Source organism: Corvus hawaiiensis, chromosome Z (assembly GCF_020740725.1).
Source record: "Corvus hawaiiensis isolate bCorHaw1 chromosome Z, bCorHaw1.pri.cur, whole genome shotgun sequence".
NCBI lineage: Eukaryota > Metazoa > Chordata > Aves > Passeriformes > Corvidae > Corvus > Corvus hawaiiensis.
In genome coordinates, this window is record NC_063255.1 from 59,097,898 (window position 1) to 59,122,033 (window position 24,136).

General features: G+C 38.9%; 1 protein-coding gene across 3 annotated transcripts in view; it reads right to left on the reverse strand.

Annotated features, from left to right (window-relative positions):
• FOCAD (focadhesin) overlaps window positions 1-24,136 on the reverse strand; it is a 96,590-nt gene that overhangs the window by 41,753 nt on the left and 30,701 nt on the right. For all 3 annotated transcript variants that reach the window (XM_048291083.1, XM_048291082.1, XM_048291084.1), the window contains 7 exons: window positions 19,605-19,862; window positions 10,957-11,061; window positions 9,910-10,011; window positions 8,655-8,785; window positions 6,943-7,069; window positions 1,849-1,983; window positions 1,420-1,470 (listed from right to left, as the gene is read on the reverse strand). In XM_048291083.1, coding sequence (XP_048147040.1) covers window positions 1,420-1,470; window positions 1,849-1,983; window positions 6,943-7,069; window positions 8,655-8,785; window positions 9,910-10,011; window positions 10,957-11,061; window positions 19,605-19,862 — 909 coding nt within the window. The remainder of the gene's footprint in view (window positions 1-1,419; window positions 1,471-1,848; window positions 1,984-6,942; window positions 7,070-8,654; window positions 8,786-9,909; window positions 10,012-10,956; window positions 11,062-19,604; window positions 19,863-24,136) is intronic.

Consider the following 24,136-nt stretch of genomic DNA (forward strand, 5'->3'; position numbering starts at 1 on the left):
AATGTTGATAACATATTGATGTTTTAGCTGTTGCTAAGAAGTGCTTACTCTAAATCAAAGACTTTTCAGCTTCCTGTGCCAGTAAGCAGGTGCACAACATGCTCAGAGGGAGCACAGCCAAGACAGATGACCTCAACTGACCAAAGGGATATTCCACATCATAGAACATTATGCCTAGTATATAAACCCAGGGAAGTTGGCCAGACGGTACCCATTACTGCTCAGGGATGGACTGGGCATCCCTCAGTGGGTGGTGAGCAATTGTATTGTGCATCACTTGTTTATAATTGAGTTTTATTCCTCTTTGTCATTTTGTTATATCCCTTTTCATTACAATTATTATTGTTATTATTATTACACAGTCACTTTATTTCATTTATTAACCTGTTCTTGTCTCAACCCATATGGTTTACCTTTTTCCAGTACTCCTCCCCATCCCACCACAAGGATGGCTGCATGGTACTTAGTTGTCACCTGGGGTTAACCATGGGGCTAAAATAGACCGACAGAAGTCTTAGTCTTAAACTAAAATACGCTACTTCCACCAGCCCCATGGTGATGATAGTCCAACATTCCCACTGCATTACAATGCTCCACAAATGAATTGAGTTAGCTGTGATAGCAGCATCTTTGTCAAGAATGCTTCACCATGTCAAGGCTGAAATCTTCCAGAGGAAGTTAAACTAGTTTCACAGAATCACAGAATATGCTCAGTTGGAATACGTTGAGATCCACAAAGATCATCAAGTCCCATTTCTGGCCCTGCACAGGACAACCCCAAGAGTCACACCATGTGCCTGAGAGCATTGTCCAAATGCTTCTTGAACTCTGTCAGGCTGGTGCTGTGACCACTGCCCTGGGGAGCCTGTTCCAGTGCCCAATCACCCTCTGGGGGAAGAACCATTTCCTAATATCCATCCTAAACCTCCCCTGACACAGCTTCAGGCCATTCCCTCACTGGTCACCACAGAGAGGAGATCAGTGCCTGCCCCTCCTCTTTCCCTTGCGATGACGCTGCAGACTGAGATGAGGTCTGTCCTCAGTCTCCTCTTCTCCAGGCTGAACAGAACAAGTGACCTCAGCTGCCCCTCAAGGCCCTTCACCATCTTTGTGACTGTTCTTTGGATGTTCTCAAGCAGTTTAAAATCTTTCTCATATTGTGGTGCCCAAAACTGCCCCCAGGACTTGACATGAGGTCATACTAGTGCAGAGTTTGTTTCGTAATTCTCCTTGGAAATGGCAGAAGTTACTTCAGTTACCACGTTTCATGTGTAGTACATTGCCTCAGAAACAGTGTTAAGCAACAAGAACAAAACCCTATTAGAAAATGAGATTACTGACACTGTCTTGACAGAAAAGTACAAAACTTAATATCCCTTACTGACATCAGAAATCAACATTTTCAATTGTATCACTTACCTTGTTCTGTGTATTGCTCCAAAGAAAGCTGATAACTTGAGCTTTGAATTTCTACAAAAGCAAAGGAAATACGCATTTATGTTTTCTTTGACCAAATAAGCAGCTGAAATAGAGGCAGTTACCTGAAACAACTTATTGCCACATCAACACACATTGAGTTAGGAAAGTGGAATGGGTGCAGCTTTGAACTCCATCCACATGTCCTCGCATTCTGTGAGAGTGATACCATGGATTAGCCTCGCACTAGAATTTCCCACCTATCTCCCAGGATTCACTAATGCAAGTGAAAATTGTGAAACTATAAACGTGCATTTGACTAATCTGAACTAGGTAGTGGGTGCAATTTTATCAAAATCAAGCAGGCGCTTGTAGAAGTTATATACAAATGTATACTAAAAGAAAGACTCACCTTACTCCATAAGTACCTACCTCAAATTCATTTGTATTCACTGTTAATGAGGGAACCAGGGAAAACAATTCATTCAGTGCTTTTAAAATGAGGGGTCTTGTATCACAACTCAGCTTTGGTGACAGAGCATTCCATGTAGAACGGATACAAACAACCTGGAAGCAAAGTGGGAAGCATCCTTACTAACAGCTATCCCAACTTCACTTAAACAATGTTTCTTTCCAGTGCTTGTCCTTGCTCTTCCTTCTTGAGAACAGGAATTAATATATGGTTCATAAACAGTAAAAAAGAAAGCATGTTGAAAATTCACTAGTATATCAACTGACATAACACAGTAATACTGCACAGTACTTCACCAGGGAAAGCAACTACCAGTAGGAATAAATAGCACACTGTTAGCAATACACAAAGCTGTACATCTCTCTTCATACCACATCAGTGCTCTACTTAACTTCATCAAATTAGCTAAAAAGCAAGCTGTCTCAGGGAATTCAACAGGATGAAAGCAGAGGAAGTCACCAAGGAATCTATTTTTGCTGGTAACCCTCCAAAACAAAATGCCTTTAATACTTAAAATCAATCAAAGCCAAAAAAATTTGCAGAACAAATGCAAACCACAAAAGTTCAGGAATCCAGAAACCGTTGGAAACTGTCAAACTACAATAAATACTAAACACTAATACCTAATACTGAACACATTTACACTGTAACTAGAGCACAACAGGATGCATAACTGTTGTTTCCAGGATACATAATTTCCTTCCTGGAAACAACAGTTTCCAGGTAACCAGAGAAACAGTTCTCTTGGTAACCAGCCATGTATTTTCCTGAAAACTTAAGTAATTCCAGTGCAGTATTTCATCAAACCTTAATGTTGCTACCTGTGGAGAACTTAATATTTCAGAATTTTGCCACCATATCTAAAATAATTCTGTCTATAATAATCTGTTGTTACCATTTGTCTTTCAGATTTCAGGCTCCACTTCAAAAAAAAGGAGTACAAAATAGGAAAAAATACAAACCAAATAAACAACAAAAAACCCCAACAAACAAAACCAAAAACCCCAAGAAACTACAACTCTATTCACCCTACTCCACCCTCCCCACAGAACCACAACACAAAGAAAAACCCCAAACCCCAAACCATGTATGCTTAGAACCAAAGTCTAGACAAAAATTTAAAAATAGCAATGGCAAAGGAAAGTATAATTTTCAGCCTTCTAAAGGGAAAAACTGCAAATCAGGACTTTGAATAATCTGAGAAAATTCCAGGAAAAGGTCTTTCAGGCATAAAAAATTACAACAAAGAAACAGAAAATGAAGACATTGAGAAACACAAATTCATCTACGTAATGAAATGAAATAAAGGCATGTTTATGAAGATATTCCCCAAAGGCATTAAGAAAGGTAGTTTTAGTATTATTCTGCACTGAAAAAACAGAATATTTGGTAACACTGAATGCAGGTAATTGCCAAATTAAGCAGTCACTTCAGTGAGTGTAAAACATATATCAGGGTGCAGTTTAAAAATCCAAAGATGTATTTCGAGTGGAATCCATTTCAGGAATAGCAAACCCATGAGTGTGTTTCTATGGTAACAACCACTGATGGCTAGAAAGACCTCATCTGATAACATTTCAAGGGAAAATGATACCTCTCTTTCCATTCTTTCAAAACAGACCATTTGCAAGAATAAGAAAAAAGGTCTTCCAGCATTCAGAAAGGCAGACATATCTATTAGCACTGGAAGTTCCTCCTCAGCTATCTAGAAATAGTAAATTTGTAATGAGTTAGTTGTCTGGAAAACACAACATGTATTAATATGTAGAGAAAAGAAGTTGTGCATTTGTGGAATTGGATACTGTAATTTACGAAGACTAACAAATCATTAGCTAGCCAAGCATGTTTAATTTCATTCTTTCCTATAGTAACACACATATTCTCCAACTTCAGCTAAGAGGTGAAAAAAGGCCTTAAAAATGGGCAGCATTCTAACAGAAGTTTCAGATTTAGCTTAGGACTATAGAATTCCTTTTCAAAAGGTATTTCCTCGACTTGCAACATAACAGCTGTCCTACAAAAAAACTCCTACCAAATGACATACTGTAAACCGGAACAGGGGGATGGGAACAGTGGGGAAACTGGTACTTTACACACCATAAAACCCACAGTAAACAAAAAAAGGTTATAAAAGCAGTAATAACCTTGACATGATGTCTTCCTGGAGGAATGGGCAACTGTGATAAATATCTTATGATGAAGTTTATCTGCTAGTCATGAATCCCCAAGGAAAAGCTCTGTGATTCCATAGACACTGTTAAGCTTGACAAAGCTGTCCTCTGAAAATACAAAATATTCTAGAAAACTAGCAAGATAAGAGAACTTTACAAAACTGGTATGCCAATTACTGTCTGAAAAAAAAGGATGGGTGCTATTCAGAAAACGTGTTTACAGATCTAGACATGCTAGTGTCATACTTTGGTAAAAGTTCTTAAGTCTGTTTTCATTTTTTGTTGTGTGGGTTTTTTTCATTCTGGTTTGTTCCAATTAATATATCATTGTCATCTGGAGACATTAACAACCACACAGCACTTTTGGTACAATGCTTTTTAGTTTACATTTATGTTTTCTTGTTATTTTTAAAATTTATTTTAAAATAGCAAGCTTGCCACCGCACAAAACACTGACTTCCAGATGGGAAAAATTAAAAGCTAAATTTTACAGATGATGAGGAGAGACAAAGCACTTCTGCTTCAGGTGACCTACTGCCCTAAAAGGGTGAGAAATCTTAGGAGAAAAACAGAGAACAACAACATTTAAACGGAAAGGGGATCTAAAAACTGTACTTAGCAATTTTATTCTTGACTGTTTCTTGGCTTGCATACTCTACTTGATACATGAAATCAATTAGATGCCAGAAGAGCCTCATATGAAGTACACTAGCTTCTGTTGAAATCACTGGAGAAAAAACAAATTACATGCCAAGAAACAGGAAATGTGATCTGGCAAGAACTGCGTGGGTTTTTTCCATTTTTGATGTGCAAGTCACTGTGCATTATTCATTAAAGATGTTTTGTTATACCTACCAAACAAGAAGTTGGGGCGGGGGGGAGGAGGAGGGAGCTAGCCCTCTTGCAAGTCCTGCAAAAGCTAAGCTTATACTATTAACACCATTCATGTAGGATGCACTTCGAGCAAAGTCACTACCTTTATACAAAATAATTACTGCAGCCAGCAGAATGGATAACTATTCTTACACAAGAGTGAACCAAAAAAAAGAAATCAATGTTACAGCACATTTTGTTACCACATTACTTTTACAAAGGAGCCTTTCTGAGACTCTCAGAACTGAACCCTGACAAAGCCATAGGTGTATAGGGTTCCATCATCAACTGAGTGAACACTATATGTATGAAAACATAATTTATTATTCTGGTTCAGAAGTTGACTGAAAGTTACGTGCTCTCTAAAATCTTACATCTAAGCAGCTGCACACAGAAAAGCTCGGAGACTATATCCCTTTCCCTTAAGTCACTGACAGAGACAGAAAACACCAAAACAAAACCAATCTCTATGATTATGTCCTTCCTGCACTGCAAACTAGAGTCTAAATAATAAATAAGAGACAGACTAAATAACTTAACCCAAATGGTCACCCAGCTTGCCAAACCACAAGAAAACTCCCTGTTAAAGTTTCAGAACAGCTAGGCGGTAGATTTGGTCTCCCACAACATTACACTGTAGTTGGGGAAATAAGGCGAGTTGAATTTGGACAGGAAAAATTGGTAATGTCCACGAAGTCTGTCTGTCCATCTTCCTTTCCCCCTTCCTTATATCCTTCCTTCCTTCCATCCTGAGTAGTCTTAGCTTTCCAGTCCTCAACAGTGGTACAGTATACATCTGTTTTCAAATGAGGCTATTAGAGTAGGATGTGACATTTATCATATACCTAACGCCTGCTTCTTTGCAAGACAAAGTCTAAATATAATCCAGCCTGGGAAAAAACTGATTCAATACCAACGCCAGCATTCAAGAATCTATGTGACCTTAAGAAGAGCCAAATTCCACATCAAAGGCAAACAAAAAATTACCCTGAATAAATTGTTTCTTAGCAGCCATTGTCTGAAGATTTTTAATTATACTGAATACTGGTATCTATGAATGATTCACTGTACTGTTCATGAACTGCTAAGTGATTTCAAATACCGTGGCAATGGGTGGCCCTACTGCAGTAAACACTGCAGTGAAAGTGTATTAGTGGAAAACATTCTCAGCAGAGAATGGGTAATCAAATATTCCTGCAGGATATAATCAGTCCCCTACTCTGATGGCCTGTACAGTACAGCTTGTCAGTAGTAGATTCACAGCATGACTGTGCCTGTATCACAACTCCTGCGATGTCACTGGCTGGGATGTGGATACAAAGAGCCTTGTCCCCTAACTCAGAGATACCATAGCATCGCAGTACTATTTGGGTTCAAAGGGACCTCAGGGTATTTCCAGCCCAGACTCCTGCTCAGAGCACGGTTACAACGAGATCAGATCCAGTTGCTCAGGGTTGTATCCAAAAGGAAGGAGAAAATCTCCAGGTGAGGACACAGCACAGTCTCTACGGGCAGCTTGTCCCAAAGCTTGCTTGTCCTCTTCATCAGTAAGCAATACATGCATTATGGTAAAAGAGAATCCTCCCAGCTGTTAGTGATTTCACTCCCTATCTGGTACACTCTATGAATGAGACCCAGCAGGGCAGGCCAGCAAGAAGACACAAAAATTAGATTATTTAAGTGCTTTTCAGCCAATCAGAATTATGCACCAAACAGTCTTTCTTTTCAAATCTCAAGGCAAGATGCATGGAAGGACGTCTTTGCAGCAAATTGCAAAGCTGATTTAAAATTTCAGCCCACGCACTAAAGGGCTGATCGCCTGTAGCAGAAGGTCACAGTACAACTTCCCAGGAACTATGAACTTATGTTGGAAGAGAGGAATTAAATTTGTCAGAAGAAAAAGAAATTCTGCAGCAATTCAGTGTACTCTTAAAAAAAAGCCAACTGGGAAAAAAGTTCATGAACCACAAGCAAAACTCAAAACACAAGGATGAGCCAATTTAATCTTACCTCAGCCTCACAAAGTGCCCGGAGACCCTGTAATACTATGGCAGCGGGTGAAGCTTGATCAGGTTTTGTGCATTCATTTAATACCTGGGAAATTGCAGCCAACATGTCTGCTCCATGCTGGTATGGTCTAAAGGAAAAAACCATGAAGACAGAAGGCAATATTCACACATACACACAAGCTATAATTTATACACAAAAATTTATTAAGTACTGCTTCTGTTTAAGTGACAAGTAAAACTGCCTAGAACTGGGAGTTCACACAAAAAAATACAAGGTGGATATGACAGAGAGCTCTAAAGGCTGAGTGACACAGGGAATTAAATCAGCAGGCATCAAGTCCCAAATAAGAGATCATGGAGTGGTTAAGTTATAGATGGTTTTATCTAAGCATGTTGTGTACACCAAAAGATGACATAATTCAAGAAGGGACTGAGAATGGAAGTCCAAATGTGCTATTAGAGACACTATTTTACGCTTCTTTGTTGCAGTCTCCTGCAAGTAATCACTACTGTGTATTGGTGGAGATTCTGGCACCAAAGGTTTTCTGTCCCTCTTATATCAGATAGCTACATTTTTCCGGTTTTTTTTTCTGCTGCAATGCCCTTTGTCTTTCCCTCAGTGACTGCATGGGCTGCTTTAGCTTTCCAGTCTTTAACTATCCATTCAGTTTTATTGTGTTGTGGTGGGCAAGGTGTTCAACAGTTCCTCATACTATCTCTCTAAGACATTCTGGTAAAAGGTATCTGGTAGGTGACTTACATGCATGGTAAATTGTGACTTATCTATTTGCTCACACTTTCTTCCAAATAAGTTCTAAATGCATGAAGAGTGTGCATACACCTGAACTCCAACTATACCATTTACCTGGCAAAAAGAGTATTACAGGTGCATTGTGATTTCTCTCTTGCTTTTCACTTTTAAAAAATTTCTTGAAAATTACTGTTTGGCATAATGGAAAAAGGTTGAAGAGGTAAAGGAAAAGGTCTTTTCTTTAGGACCTTGGTTTTTTAGTTGATGCTTAAAAGATATATGAATCTTCTCAGCTGTTAGTAACTGACCTTCAAGAAGAAAAGTGAAAACTGGAACCCAAGGTAAGTGACAAATAGAAAAGGTTATATTGTGCACATAAAACCAGGAAGTAAATACCAATGCACTTAAAATTACTCTTTACAGGAACTGTAAATTATTATCAAGTACTGATATTCATGGATTGTTAGAGCTGAAAAGATTCAATGTGTCATCCAGTTAGACTTGCACAACCACTGTATTACATCTGAATAAAGACCAAAAATGTGCATGTGACAAAATACGGTTTTCAGAAAAAACATTATATCGTTCTTTGAATAGATCAAAAGAGAGACCATTAGCTGTTTCTTCCATTTTTTCATCTCTCACTTTTTCTAATTTGGAAGTGTTATGCCTGAAGTTTCTATCCTGGATCAGTATAGGATGCATCTTTTGTTCCAGGATGAAGGCCATTTAATTTTAACAGCATTTATATGTATGTTCTATTAGTCATAATAGAAAACCCCAAACTTAGTAGCTGCTCAGGTTGGCAACAGCTGAGTCAGTGTCTCAACTAGAAAAATACTACTCAGAATTAATGTATCAGAATAAGTAAAAATAATGATGCAGCTTTTCTGAAAACAGCTGTTTTATATATATATAAAGATATAATATATACAAAGATATAAGATGGCTAACACACTTACCTCAGCCTACATATATCTCTTATACAAGCAGCTTTAGCAATCAGCTTTTCCCATTGAGCATCTTTGTCAACAGACACAGAGGGCATATCAGACATCGCCAAGAACTTCTGCAGTTCTGGGTAAATTCGATCCTAGAAGAGATTTCATTTTAAAATGATCATCACACCTTCAAAAGTGTGACAGGATTTTCAATTGGTAACACTTCTACAGGACTTCTAAATACCACTTTGATTTTTATTATTGCATACCATGTTTTGCCTTTTTTCATTATTGGACTCTAATGCTACATTGAAATCTAAGCAGCTTTTGCAGACCACATCTCTACTGCACCTTTAAAAAATGAGAAGCAAAGGATTGTCACATAACCTGTGCTGGTTTTGGCTGGGGTAGAGTTAATTCTCTTCACAGCGGCTGGTGTGGGCCTGTGTTTTGGATTTGTGCTGGACACAGGGTGGATAATACAGAGATGTTTTTGTAACTGCTGTGCAGGGCTTACACACAGCCCAGGCCTTTTCTGCTTTTCATGCTTCATGCTGGGGAGGAGTTTGGGGGTGCTTGTGAAAATGGGAGGAGACACAGCCAGGACAGGTGAGCCAAACTGACCAAAGGGGCATTCTAGACCATATGACATCATGCACAGGATATAAAGTGGAGGAAAGAAGGAGGAAGGGGGAGATGTTTGGACTCATGATGTTTGTCTTCCCAAGCCACCATTACACGTGATCTTTCTCCTGGAGATGGCTGAACACCTGTCTGCGCATGGAAAGCAGTTGAATAATTCCTTGTTTTGTTTTGTTTATGTGCACAGCTTTTACTTTCCCTATTAAACAATCTATCTCAACCCACCAGTTTTCTCCCTTTTACCCTTCCAATTTTCTCCCCAGTCTCACTGGTGGTGGGGGTGTGAGTGAATGGCTGTGTGGTACTTGGTTGCTGGCTGGGGTTAAACCACAACACTAAGGCTTTGCTCTTACTGCACGTAAGGAAAAGCAGAAAGCTGTCCTTCAAACAAATGTATTTTCTAATCCCAGTTTGAGATCTCACGAACTGAAAAGTAAGTTTCATGAAAGACATACTACTGAAATTATTTCACTAGAACAAGATCAGAATAGGCACCATTAACACCATTTATGTTACAGTGCTGGTAATTACATGCTAGTAGCAGTAATGCTCCAAAATTATTTTCTTCCTTCATTAGAGATAATGAAGTTTTTCAACTGGACTTATTACAATGACACTACAAGGATATTCTAACCTGTCTTTCCCATAATGATGTCATCAGCCGTGAGGCAATTGCTCTGAGCTTTGGCGTGCTCCCCAGCATGTGTATGGCACGTAGAATCTGAGCTACACAAACCTGAAAGAAATTTTTAACCAAGTGTTGTTGTTATTTTGTATGTCCAAGGACAAAGACTAATCTACAAATCACTGTTTTACAACCAAGTACAACCAGGAAATAACTGTCCAACTGGAATATCAGAAATAAACTGAAAGTCATTTTCCAAAAAACTTTAGCAAATAACAAGACCAAGAGCATCCTCTCATGACATATATAATGATCATACAGTGTAGACAGTAAAGCGTAATGTACATCACACCTTAAAACAAATATCATATTCCATCCAAAATACTACAAAGTAATGGAGTGTGGGAGACAGAGGAGTAGAAACTCCTGCAATTAAAGGAGGCTTTGATTTACAACCCTGGAAGAGACTAGGTCTGGCTTAATTGACAGAGATTTGTGAACTTTAAGCAAAAGGATTACAAACTTGTATTCCTATCATTATAAGTAAAATTGTACACTGGGTGTTTTGGTGAAGGGTTTTAAAATATAATAGTGTGATTTTATACAGTTTAAGTTAAGAATGTAGATGGTATAACAGAGACATCATGTGTACGTGACATGAGAAGTTATTGGTCAAGACATAGCTGCATTGCACTGAGAAGTGCCACAGGTCATTAATCTAAAACAAAGTGTCGTTTTAAGTATCTATTGGATTAGAAAATTATAAATTACGATGTAACCCTAAATCTTGGGATTAGTCGCCATTACTCGGAGGTGGTGTAAAATCTCATGCCTCGACTGATGCGTTTGTTACTTTAAACAATAAATTCGTGTAATTGCATAGTCCCATCCCTTAAAGTTGTTTTCCTCCGACACGTGAAAGTGCGGGAAACGGACAATGGAGAAGCTTAAAAATCAGTTAAGCATGTTATACATTGCTTAGTCTAAATAATTTTTATAAATACATGACCTTTTATTGATACAGTTTTCATTTTACTAAAAATTTTTCATTCTGACCTTATGTACACCGAGTGTAGGCAATGTATACAATATATCCCTGTAAAGTGCAGGCTCCAAAGGTCTTCCCAATTTAAATATCAGAACCGGGATCAGATTTGGGACCTGAAATAGAACAAATGTATGAAATAAATTGGAATTTGCAAAATTTCCCAACATGACACCTTACAAAACACAGTGAACTTGTCCCAACATATTAAAACTCATATCTTTTATGTATTTTTTTTGCCTGTATATATGACTAACCTGTCATATAATACAATATAATTTATTGCATTCTTTACCATATGGTACAAAATTTCCAGAGGGCTGCTGCTGAAGTGACAATAAAGGAAAGGAGACTTATTTATCTCCATTCCCTTTTTAATCAGATTTTCAGTATTTTCACACCTGCAGGTGCTAGAGTTTTTTCTTGTACACCTCCTTATCACTGTGTGATTAATCCTAAATTAAATCTACTCATGACGTCCTCATTTTATTCCCAGCTTGGTTTTATGACTACTTAAAACACAAACACACAGAGACACACAAATATATATGCTATTTATACATGATACATATATATACACACACACATATATAGATACATATATACATATGTATATATATGTGTGTGCGTGAGTGGTTTATAGATAGTGGTTTAAAAAAAATGGAAAATTCTGCTACAGCATTTGTTTCAACATGCATTTTTACATGAGCAGATGATGACATTTTTCACTGTAAAATGGTTTGTCTCAGTCCACAGGAAGAGTAATAATTAATAATTCAAGTACTCTTGGATTTTGTATACTTGGCTCTGTTCTGGTTCCAAATCACAGACCGGAAGAAAATACTGTTTGTTCTACAAGACATCACTGTCTTTACAGTTCAGCAATCTAAATTTGTGCTTCCACAAACTTAAACTAAGTTCTGAAATCTGCACTTACCACCTAATTAATTAACCATAAAGCATTATTTTTTTCAATTTTCCAAATAGCACTCGACATTCTCAAATAGAATAAATCCTTTTATAAACCAAAAAATTTCCAAATTTTTGGAGAATTGACTAGTCTTCCTCTTTCTCTATTTCTCAAGGTTGTTGTCTACCTTCTACAGAATCAATCATCACCTATGACCTGCCTAGAAAGAGGACAGGCTTTATGTAAATATTTCAAAGCACAGTCAATAAATAGGGTAGTATCCATTTGATTAGCTTTTCACACCCAAACTGAAAGCAACTTCCCACCGGCAACCTCCCTCCCCTTTCTTTCAAACTTTTGGATTTAAGAAAAGCTGGACTGTTTTACAGCTTCTGTTGTGTCCTGATTTTGGCTAGGCTAGAACTAAGTTTCTTCACAGTACCTTGTTGGCAACGATTTGTCAACAAAACAGTGTTGAAAACACTGATGTTCCCAGCTGTCATGATATTCTTTAAAGTAGAAAAGGGCATGGGGGAAGTAAGTCATACCACTTCTCTAGCACATGGCAGAATTGATTAATGTAAATTCTGGTCCCAGTTAAAATTCAGCAACAAGATGTCTGCATTAATATTGAAACACAGAAAAGTGAAACCTGCACTTAAAACATGAGATTTAATTTGCTGCCCAACCTTTTCTTCCCACTCCCTAACTGTAATGATTTGTTTAAGCTAATCTCTGCACAAGGCAGTTGTATTTCCCCATTTTACCCATGCCAAAGGCACAACAGCATTGCCTGAGAGAAAATTATGTACATTAGTATACAGGAAGAAAACTAAAACTAATTTCCTGATTAAAGAGAACCCAAAAGAAGACTTGAGTGCCAAAGGCTCAACATGGTCAAAGCAAGACCCTGCTTTGGTTAAATCAAGCCCTAGGTAACGGGGAGATTGCGCAGAAACCAAATAATACAGGTAGACAAAATGTCCCCTTGAATATAGGAGACTTGATAGAGGAAAGCAGTTTTATTTCTGGGCACCTGTTTTACCTTGAGTGTCAAGAAAAAAATACATCACCTGATCTACTGTTACCTAAATCTTTGAATGATACAAGGTAAACTGCAGGGTGATGAGTAAGCAGTGGGCATTCGGTATCTTTGGGATAGCAGTAATCATTAACACTAACACCGCGACCTGCATCACCATGTTAAGTTCCAGAATTCTCAAGGAGGTCCTCCAGTGGATCCTCCAGTGATCCACTGATACATAAGTTTTTCATACAACTGTTAACACATACGAGTAGGGAAAAAATGTCTTCTAAAAAAATTACCCAAAATGTTTTGTATGCAGCAGAATACTTGGAGGGCTCTCAGCTCAGAGGATAAGAGGATTTTGTCAATTCTTTAAACCCATATCCATCCCTGATAAATGCTGTGCTGGGCAAATAAGCTACAAAGGACAGCAGTAGAGATGACAGATATATCATTATAACGATCAGCATCCTTATCTAAGTTGCTTACTTCCTATCTCTTCCCATAGTACCCCTTCTGCTTCCCAGAGGCAGGTTCTTGGGCAACTCTGTTTCATCTTAAGGTAGTTCTCTAGTCAGTAGACTACTTCCTTCATTTTTCTCAGTTGTAGCTACACTGGACTACACATGAGCAGTGAGACCAATTGATATTCAAAATAAATGATATTCATAATCCTTAGTTATAAATAGCATTCAAACTCTTTAAAGTCAGTCTGCTTAAGCCCAGCCTTCATCAGCTGTGATGGGAAGCTCATTTCAAGTCCTCTGTCTACATTAATTATCTTGTTACGAAGTTTATTCTACAGTAAACATATATTAAATCAAAGTTCTACAACAACTTTTACACTAACATCTAGTAAACACATACTAAGTTTGATTTATGAAATTCTGAGGAAACATTTAAGCACGTGCTACTGTAAAGACAGTTACAAACTTCTTTAAAAGTATTATCCTTTACAGTCTGTTTGTTTTGAACTGTATATTTCAATTGTAAGATTAGGAAAAACTCCAAAATGTTCTGGTACAGCAAAGTTGCTCCTCTCTTCATCGCCCTCATATAATGAACAAACAGTGCTGGGATTAATTTCAATACTAAATTTATGCTACATCTTCATCAAGGGCGTAACATCTCCACAAAGCTGATACGACAATTCACTAGTTCTCAGTAGGCAGGAAACAGCTTCAGAGTGGGACGCATGCTGCCTGTCAACACCGCCTTCTGCATTCCACGTGGTACCAGAGGATGCAGAAGTTAGGTCAAGTCTGTCATTAGGAATCTGAAGGAGGGTTTCAAGATCATGTTTTTTGATTTTAAAAATAATTTGCATCTCAAAAATGATGCTAAGGTTCCCCAACAATTCTCACTTTCAAAATAAAACTAAACATGTGATACAAAATGATATTATTTAATAAATACACCTGAGAAGCATTCTCTGCCATTTGGTGGCCTGATTTCTTTTTTCTGAGCTACGGGACAGCTGTTCTTCTTCAAAACCACAAGCTAAGGGAGGACAGCAAGTTCCATTTCTGGGCTGAATTTTGGCAGATCAACCACCAACCTAGTTGTCCAGTAGGCAAGACAGTGAAATGAGAAGGCTTCTGAAAGCATATAGTACTCTGGCATTTCTTGCTTCAATGAGCAAGACAAAACTACTGGACAATTCAGACAAATGAAGGAAAAAATTTTTCAGATAATTGCATAAATGTAGCTAAGTTTCTGTTTATAAAACTATAAAATACATTTCTCTCAAAAATCAGAAGCACTTTTTAGAAAACACAAGCCAGGTCTTCAAAAGTTTCATGTACTCTAGCGGGATCCTAATCAGTAAGTTACAACCATGAAGAGTCTGTTCACAAGCTCGGACTATGACATGATTGTTTCCCTACAGCTACTCACTAAAGTTCACATAATCAATCAAACAATAAAAGCATCAGGCACCATCTGAATGAGCCAAATTCAATTCAACATATCCTTAACTTAAACACGTTTGCTACATGAATAAAAATGTATTTTACTTTTCTGGGTATTAATGCATTCCTAAACCCCAAAGAATAGAAAATAGTGCATCTTCAGATGAATTTCCCAGGAGGTGTCATTTACCACTAAAATAGTTCATTTCAGCAGTTGAAAGACCATAAAAGAATACATGTCCTCTATAGACTCATAATCCTCAAATAACAGAAATAGATCTTGTGTTACATTCACCAGTGACTTCAGTCAGATGATTTCATTTCTTCTCCTTGCAGCACAGCAAGGGTTTCACAGAGTGTAATAACAATTTCTGCACAAGACAATTCATCCAATTAGAAAGACTGTATTGCCTTTCTTAAGTGTCTCTGCAGCCTGTGCAGCAATTTGACTTCAGAAAACCTAACAGCCCATGTACTACTCTTCATTCCTCAGCCTTTAAAAAATTCTCCAAGACTTTCTTCCATAGTGAAAGTCCAGAACCACTACTCCAAAGTGCTTCAGCTAAAACCAGATATAATATAACCATTAATCTTGCAATATAAAAAGGCTTTTACTCAGCAGGGAAAGAGGAGATACATATAGAGAAATAGTCTGTAGCCTCTCTTCATGGAACAAAACGGTAAGGAAAAAAAACCCAAAACAAAAATAAAGCATAACCAGAGCAATGTCTGCAAGATCAACTATGGTAATTATTTTTAAACTTAGCAATGCTTTTATGCGCTCCATCAGTTTACTTCAGAGACAACTGACTCCTTATAAAAACAACATTCAGTGTGAAAACAGGAGCTACTGTTAGTGAGCTCTGTAAAGAGCTGGAATAAACATGAAAGCAATGAGGATGGCATTCTTGATGCACGTTCTCTCTTTCTGACTGTCTTGTTTTGAAACACAATTCTTCGACTCAGATTTTGCACAGCAATCACCTGTGACTTTTCAATCCAATATCCACAGCTACAACCACTGTGTCCCTTTGTGAATGACAAAGAAACAGAATGTCACTAGCCACAGAAATCATGACCATCTAGATCACTTTAAAAAACCCAAACAACCAACAATAAAAAAACCCCACCACACAACTATTTTTATGCTATAACCTTCACCATGACATCTCAGCATTTCTATATATTCTGCTGGAGTACAGATAGTTCAGAGTTTGGCTCCAAAGTGGACAGTTCTTAATTTTGCCCTTTAGATATTTAACTAAACTTCTGCAACATTAAGTGCTGAAGTAGTAGCTAGTAGACTTCTAGCCCAAGTTTGATTTGGACATGGTTCACAGATTCAAAGAATTCAGAATATACCTGTTATGCCTGCCACAAATATCTGGCTTTAAACCGAGTGTTTAAGTGCTGCTAACACCAAAGGAACAGATTCAAGTTAATACAGATGTGAGTGCTTAAAAATGAGATTGGGCTTAATAGCCACTTTTTGCTTCCTTCTTTCCATACCTGTCCTCTGACTTCCTTCTTCTTCAGAACAGCCTTCTAACTACTATGCTGCACACCACCTTCCACTGCATCCTTCAGAAAGTGCCCTAAGGAACTGAAGACTCAAAAGGTCTAACACGTTTGTTGTGATGAGTTTTTCACTTTCTTAACCTACATTCCAACCACTTACTTTCACCATCTTTTATAAAGCACCATTTATTTATGTGGAACTGAATAAAACAGAGAACCAAATATAGCAATTCCCAAAGTATAACTCTACCATCAATATGTTAGCGATAGTTGCCGTTTCACTGCTGACTGAGTTTATTAAAGTAATCAGTTATTTCCTCCATCCAGGAGCTTCAATGCTTTCTCCCTCCATACTGTTACTGCAAGAGAAAGATGAGACAAGTCTAAGGTAATCCTTCCTGCCTTAGAGAGAGCATTGAACCTACAAGAAACAATGTGATAATCTTTCAGTGTAATAATCTCTGTGGAGCCATTAAGCAGACTCAGAATTAAAATAACTTGTCAGAGACAAGACAGATGCCAGGTGATGCCGAGTTCAAATGAGCCAGACAGTAAGTTCAAGTTTCAAAGCATTAAAATATTTTGGAGTAAAATATGTCATTTAAAAGATAGAAATGCATTAGATATTGCTAACTGGAGAATATGGTGTCCTTGGTTGCACTTAACTGAGGACTAGGAACAGAAACATCATCCCAACGAAGCACACTATTTTTCCCACACCAAATTTTCAAATACTGGCAGATTAGCAGAACATTTGCTATATTACCAATTACATTGATTGCTTTATGTGGTACTACTAAAAAGATGCCTGATTATGCTACATATTTTGCAGAAAAGTATTTTAAAGCCCACAGCAATTTTAAAAACTAAAAGCTCTCCATCTGCAAGCCTTATTAGCTGACAAAATGTGATCCAGTAATAAAGTATCATCAAATCAGGGTTTGAGTTCTGCATTTTTGCAATGGTTTCTAATTCATGTGGGCCTCTGCTGATCGCTAGGGAAACAAAAAATATGATGAAGTCTGAACTTCATCTTCTCATTCCCTCTGGACACAAGCCATGCTTCCCAGAGTCAGGGAGGACTTTTTCATGAGCCTGTAAGGTTTCTTAATTCGAAGGTAGTCTGACCACCATAGTCAGCTCAACCAGGATATGTCCATTAATCTTTCTTACTGTATTGATGAACAAAAGCTTTGCCTTAAAATGAGAACAAACAAAGTAGAAAAAGCCCCTCACATAATGTTAAACACGAACAGCTTCAGGTTAAATTACTCCCCCTGTATCTGTCTAAAGCTTCTGTAATTCTGCTGACTTACTCCTTGATTTGTCTCTAAATGTGTTCATTTAAAGTCAGTGGAGCTATTTTAAGATTACTCCAGTGAAATTCACAACAGTGATTCCCTACAGTCAGGCTTCAGGCCATTCTGCTCAGATACTGTATTAGTTCAGTAGTATTTTTTCAGCAAGTTACTGCTTTTCTTGTATGGCTGGTAAACTGCATTTTGAACAACTATATCAAATAGTTAATAAACAAAGCATTATTCCTTTCCCCTTCCTGTAATATGCCACTGATTCATCATCCAAATGAAAGACCCAATGCAACAAAACAGGTTAGAGAGTTCACAAAAACAGAAACCCACTCTAAAAGACCTGGAGTTATCTTGGTCATTTTTACACAGCTAGCTAGGCACAAGAAGACAACTGCCTTACTTGCAGCAGTTTGGATCAGAAGTCAAAGAAAGGTTCCCACAACAGGGCAGATGTATGTCTTACCTACCCTTTTCCTAGAGAATAATTAATTTACAAGGACTGGGACCTGGATCCCTGGTTACAAACTATTTAATGGACATGTCAAACTACTCATAGTTGAGGTGTACCACTCATAGTTTTGAAAGCTGACTTACAGAAACATTTTCAAGAAAAAACTAAGTTAAAGAAGAGGTATCCAGGTGGCTGTGTATCAGCTCAGCTCTGCTTTTACACAGAAGTGCAATTCATTTTGCTTACTCCTGACCTTTGAACACAGGCACTTCCTACTTAAGTGAGAAAATGAAGTTTTAATAACTACTTTGCAAAAAAAAAAAAAAAAAGTTGGTTAACAAAACATCAATATGTTTCCTTATGCTTTGTGTCTTCCCTCAAAAACCTGTCTCAGTTACAAGAGGCAATATATCTGGAAAACTCATTTCTGACTCCTGGCTTAGGATCACATTGTCATGGTCAGATCACAGTTTTCATTACCTCTATGTTTTACATTCTGTCCCTTTTCATTGATTAGCTCTGCAACAAGAGGTCTAAATGGCTTGTAGGAGTTAAAAAGTGTTATATTCCAGCAAAACCATCCTACTTCTAACCTGTCTGCTTATTGAAGGATTTTTTTTTTTTGCTGGAGATAAGATTTTTACGCTACTTAAATAATAGTCAAAATCGTAACTTTTTTTTAACTCTCCTGCTGTAGAGCATGCAAACTCTTTGAGAAGAAAGCAATTTTAAAAATTAATTTAAAAAATAAGGCCTGTTCTTTGGCATAAATTAAAGCTGAAACAACACTTCTCTTCTTATTTTATAAAGAAGTTATGGTTGTTTCTGTACAATGCCTTCTGCATTACGTTGCTTTTCCAGATAACATCCTTTATCTTTCCAGATTATGTAGGTAAGTTTAAGCATCCTCTATAATTCTACCTTGATTCAGTACTGAAGCAGACAAAGACTATGCACGTATTTCTAAGAAGCAAGAATAAAGATGTCCCAAGGGACTTGGCAGTCTTCCAGTAACCACAAAAAAACATAGAGAATAATTCCTAAGGTCACCAGAAGCTAGAAATTATTTGGTAGCCTGTCTTCAGCTTCCTCATATTGTATTGTCATACTTCTTGGATAATATCAACAAATAAGCCAGTCTCCGTCTTAAGTCTAAACAACCAAAAAATACCCCAAAATGGAGACATAATACATCTTTTGCTCTAAGTGACACACAAAAAGTGAATTCCAGAGAACCGAAGGTGTATGTGTGTGCATGTCTCTGCAGGATGAAGGGTAGTCTGCATCAGCAACTGCAGTGTCCAGATGGCAGCAGCTGCTGAGACTGGGACCCAGAGGGCACGTTGTCAACACACTGATCATCTATGCACTGCTGCTGGAGGAATGCATATTGTACCTACTGGGAATGCAGATATAGCCTTGCCACTTGTCGGACCTATGGTCATGAAACTGTGGCAGCCTTGCCCCTTTCAGGCTGCAAAATCCAACCCAACTCCTGAAAAAAATCCCAAACCACTAAAAATAAGCCTTTACCTGAGAACAATCAGCCTTGGCTATTTCTGCTGTAGCTTGGAGTACATCACGAAGACTGTCTCCATTTTCTTGGATCAGTAGATAAGCCAATAAAAGAAAAACATGGGTAGGGACTTGAGTGCTGACAGGTAGCAGTGACTTGACTGAAGATAACCATTTAGTAACTGCAAGCTTCCCTTTCATGAGCTCCATGATCTTCCAGGTTGTATACAATGAACTATAAGAGCTGGTTATGGGGAAAAGGAGTTTGCAGGACACCTGAGAACAAGTGAAACAAATAAAAGTCTCAATCAAACAAATAAGATACCATGAAAGAACAATTGTGACACCCAAAACATTTTTTTATGGTTACAATGCAATAAATAACAAACTGAGATACATTTTTTCAAAATCCTTTATATGGATTCTTGCACTATGGATGTTTCAATGGGTTTATAATTCCCTGCTCAGGAGCTCCAATTTTATCTGACATCCATCACTCCTGTTCTTGGTGGTAACTGTAGTGCTACTTCGCCATTAAAAGGGACATAGTAATTCTGAAATACATTAAAAACTTACGTTTCTGACAATGACAGGATAATCACCAAATTTGAACTATCATCTACATTATTTTTAAAAACTGTCTTAACTCTTAATAGTACTTAATACCACAGTTTAAGTTAATCTGACTTCACATTTTTTGTTTAACTGCTTTGCTTCTCAGAACAAATGTTCTACAGTTGTGTCACTGAAAACAGGGAAGTAAACTCTCTATCCAATTTATTAGGTTAGAAAGCTGACATTAGTTTATTAGCATCCCTGGATGCATGGAGAATTCTCCTCAAAGCATTCATGCCCAATAACCTAAAAAACTGGGTTATATTCCTGAAACTAATACATATTCATCACATTTTTGACTACAGCTATATATGTGTCCTGGGATGATATTATAGGGTTATTTTATTCCTTAACCACCTGCTCGATGCCCAAGGACACCGTGTCTTTAAGATGGACCCGGGGGCAGGGCCGGGGCCGCGGGACCCGGTGCGGGTCGGTTCCAGGCTGGGCCCAACGGCTCGGGCTCGAAGGGTCTCAGCGGGGCTCCGGAGGGAGTGCGCGGGGAGCGCTCTGCTGCTCTTGGGGGTTTTTTGTTGCAGCTAGCTGGAAAACGGCTGTGTTGGGGTTTTTTGTTTTGTTGTTTTTTCTCTTCCCTCCCCCCTGCCTCACTGCATCCCTTCCCTCCTCTCCGGCCCGGGGAGCCTTCGGGGTGGCCCCAGCTGGTCCAAGCCCATGTGTCTGCTCCCTCTCCAGGCATTTGTTGTATTTTGAGTTTTATTTTTTCCTAGTCTATCCTGTTTTGTTTTGTGTTAATAAACAGTTTGGTTTTTTCCCACTTTCACTTGCTGTTACCAATCTGTCTCATTGGCAGAGGAAAAGGGGAGGCCCTTTTCCCTTTGTAGGAGGTGCTCATTCCAGAGCACTTCCTCCTAAAATTTTGTCTCCAAAAACTGAGACATAAATTTGGTGCCCAATGTGAGGCACAGGAAAGTGGAAAAAAAAAACCATTTTGGTTTGAATCACTTTATATTGAGGTACAGCAGTAAGACATCACCATGCTGTTTGATTTAATAATTTTTCTGTGGAACCTAGTCATAAGTACACGTCCACAGCTATGGGCAGTCGGCTCCCTGGCTTACACCTTTTATAATTCAGGAATAAGAATCAGGACTGCCATTTTAATATGCCTGGAAGTAGTGATTCATCGAAGTTTGACTGAAGTAACGGATACCATTGAGAAGGTGTATGTTATGTTTTTTCCATTCTGGCCTTGGGAGTTTCCTTTTGGAATGTATTAGCAATTACACCCAGTTTGTTAGGGGAAAAGCAGGGGATGATAATTTCCAGCCCTTCATCTCCTTCTTCCCCTTCAGATCTGGCACGTCACCTTTTGAAAGTGTTGAAAGTGTCCAATTTCCCCTGGATGTCAAAGATACCACTTTCTTATTATGTTATCTAGCAGGGCTCCTCTATGTGGTCTCCAGCTTGTCTAAAATAAGGGCTGAAATTTCCAGAGGGGTTGCCCAGACACCTGCCCCAGTTGTGGAAAATCCTAAGTGGTGTGGGGTATGGGAGGACATAGGCCAGACCCTGAAGCAGTTTTCTGACCCAGCAGCCTAGAACTTCCCCCCTGAATGAATTCAGAATCCAGCTGAGGTGGGGAAGTATCTGAAGGAAAGCTGCAATACCAACGCTGATGAAAAGGAAAAGCTCATTGCCATGTGCTGGATCCTGGCTAACGCTTACCGCACGCTGTTAGATACTGTAGGGCAGAAGATACAGCCAGAGGGGCAGGAGAATAAGCCAGCAGACACCCCAATCACTCCAGCTGCAGCTAAAGCGGATGGGGAGCCTAAACCAGTAACAATTGCCCCTGTCCAGACAAAGAGACACAAAGCCAAATCCATTTGCCCAGTGGATGGTGATGGGCAGCCAGGACCTTCACAGCCAGCAGAGGAAGCGGAACCTGAAATCACCACTGAGTCCCTGTCCAGAGAAAGCCTTCATACCCTGAGGAAGGATTACACCTGACGGTCTGATGAAACTGTATTAAGTTGGATGGTCTGAATCTGGGATGCTGCAGGTGATGGTACAATTCTGGATGGCACCGAAGCGAGGCATCTGGGGTCCCTGTCACGTGATCTAAGTATCGACCAAGGGATGACAAGAGGCCCTGAAGCTCTCAGTCTCTGGACACGGCTCTTAAGAAGTGAGAAGGAAAGATATCTGTGCTGAGAAGATCTCTAGCTGCAGCTAAACCCCTGGAAAACCATGGAACAAGGGATTCAATGCCTGAGAAAACTGGCAGTGATAGAGATCATATTCTCAGATGACCAAGCAATTAAGAGCCCTGACATGGTAAAATGCACACCAGTGGTGTGGCTGAAACTTGCCCGACACACACCACCAGAATACACCTCTGCTTCAGCAATGATGACGTGGAATGACGGGGATGAGACAGTGAGTTCTACGGTGAGGAGGTTCTGGGCATATGCAGACATTGCGCACAGCCCAACACAAGCAAGAATTGCAGCTGTGGAAAAGAGTCTGTCAGAGACCATACAGAAGATGGAAGATAGGACGGAGAAGACTCATCAGAAACTCAGGAAGGAGGTGAAAGAGGGCCTTCTCCAAATCACATCAGTGAAGACCAGAGACCCTATTACCAGAAGCAGATGGTAGCCAATGCTCTGTGGGGGTGGCTGGAAAGGTGGAAAAAGGCCAACTGGCAGCATAAGGGAAAACCAATCTGGGCTGCTGATGAGCAGAAAGACATTGCCACTCGGGTAGAGAAGCTACCCGTGAGAGTCCACCATGTAGATGCTCATGCCCCCAAGAGTCGGGCTGATGAGGAACACCGAAACAACGAGCAGGTAGATCAGGCTGTGAGGATGGAGGTGTCAAAAACAGACTTGGATTGGAAACACAAGGGAGAGTTGTTTCTAGCTCAATGGGCCCATGATGCCTCAGGTCATCAAGGCAGAGATGCCGCCTATAGGTGGGCACGAGACCAAGGGGTGAATCTAACCATGGACAGTATCTCCCAGGTTATCCATGATTGTGAGACATGCGCTGCAGTCAAACAGGCGAAGCCAGTGAAGCCTCTATGGTGGGCAGTGGTCCAAATACAAGTATGGGAAGGCCTAGCAACTATTTCCATGGACTTGTTTGGATATGGTTCCGGATCTTCTGACGAATCTTTTCTCCTTGAGAGTACCTCAAATATGTAATTGAGTCGTTATGTACTTCTCTTATCATTCTTTGCTCTGACACACAACCCTTGTTCTCAAAACTAAGATATCAGCTACTACACATTAATCACTAACACAAATAAATAAGGAAGTATTAGCTGGAACACAACTTACTAGTCACAGACACAGGGAGTTAACACAAGGCCACACTAACTTCTGGCATTTGTACTGAGCACTGTAGGGTACAAAACTAGGCATTAACCAGGAATAAAGGGGTCATATACTATTGTGCTAAAGTTCAAACAATTTTCCAACACCTTCCCCCACTCTTCCATAGACTTTCTTCTTACAGAAATATAACCGTTTTGCTAACAGTTGCAGTCATGGAAGATAGTATTTAGCAGCAGGAAAGTTGTAAAATGCAAATGAGGAATTCTCTTAAGTTGGATTTTTATATACATACGGGTATATATATTTTAGAGCTCCTGTAAATAAAGTTCAAAGTTTTTCATTAAAACAGGAAAGTTTTGTATTAATACAAGACATGAAATCTCTTTCCCACTAATTCTTTGCTTCCTTAGAAAACATTTTTCCACTATCAAGACAGTAGTTAGCAGGCAGTCATCAGGTGAAGAACATTTATATAAAGATCAGGTCAAGAAAGTATTTGAGAAGAGATCTCCAAATGAACATTAAAAATGGAATTCAGAATCCAAAAGGCTAGGGCCCATTCAGCTTTAAATAACCAAGGAAAAAGAGACTTTGAGTGGCAAAAAAAAAGCTGTTCTAATTAGAACTGCAGAA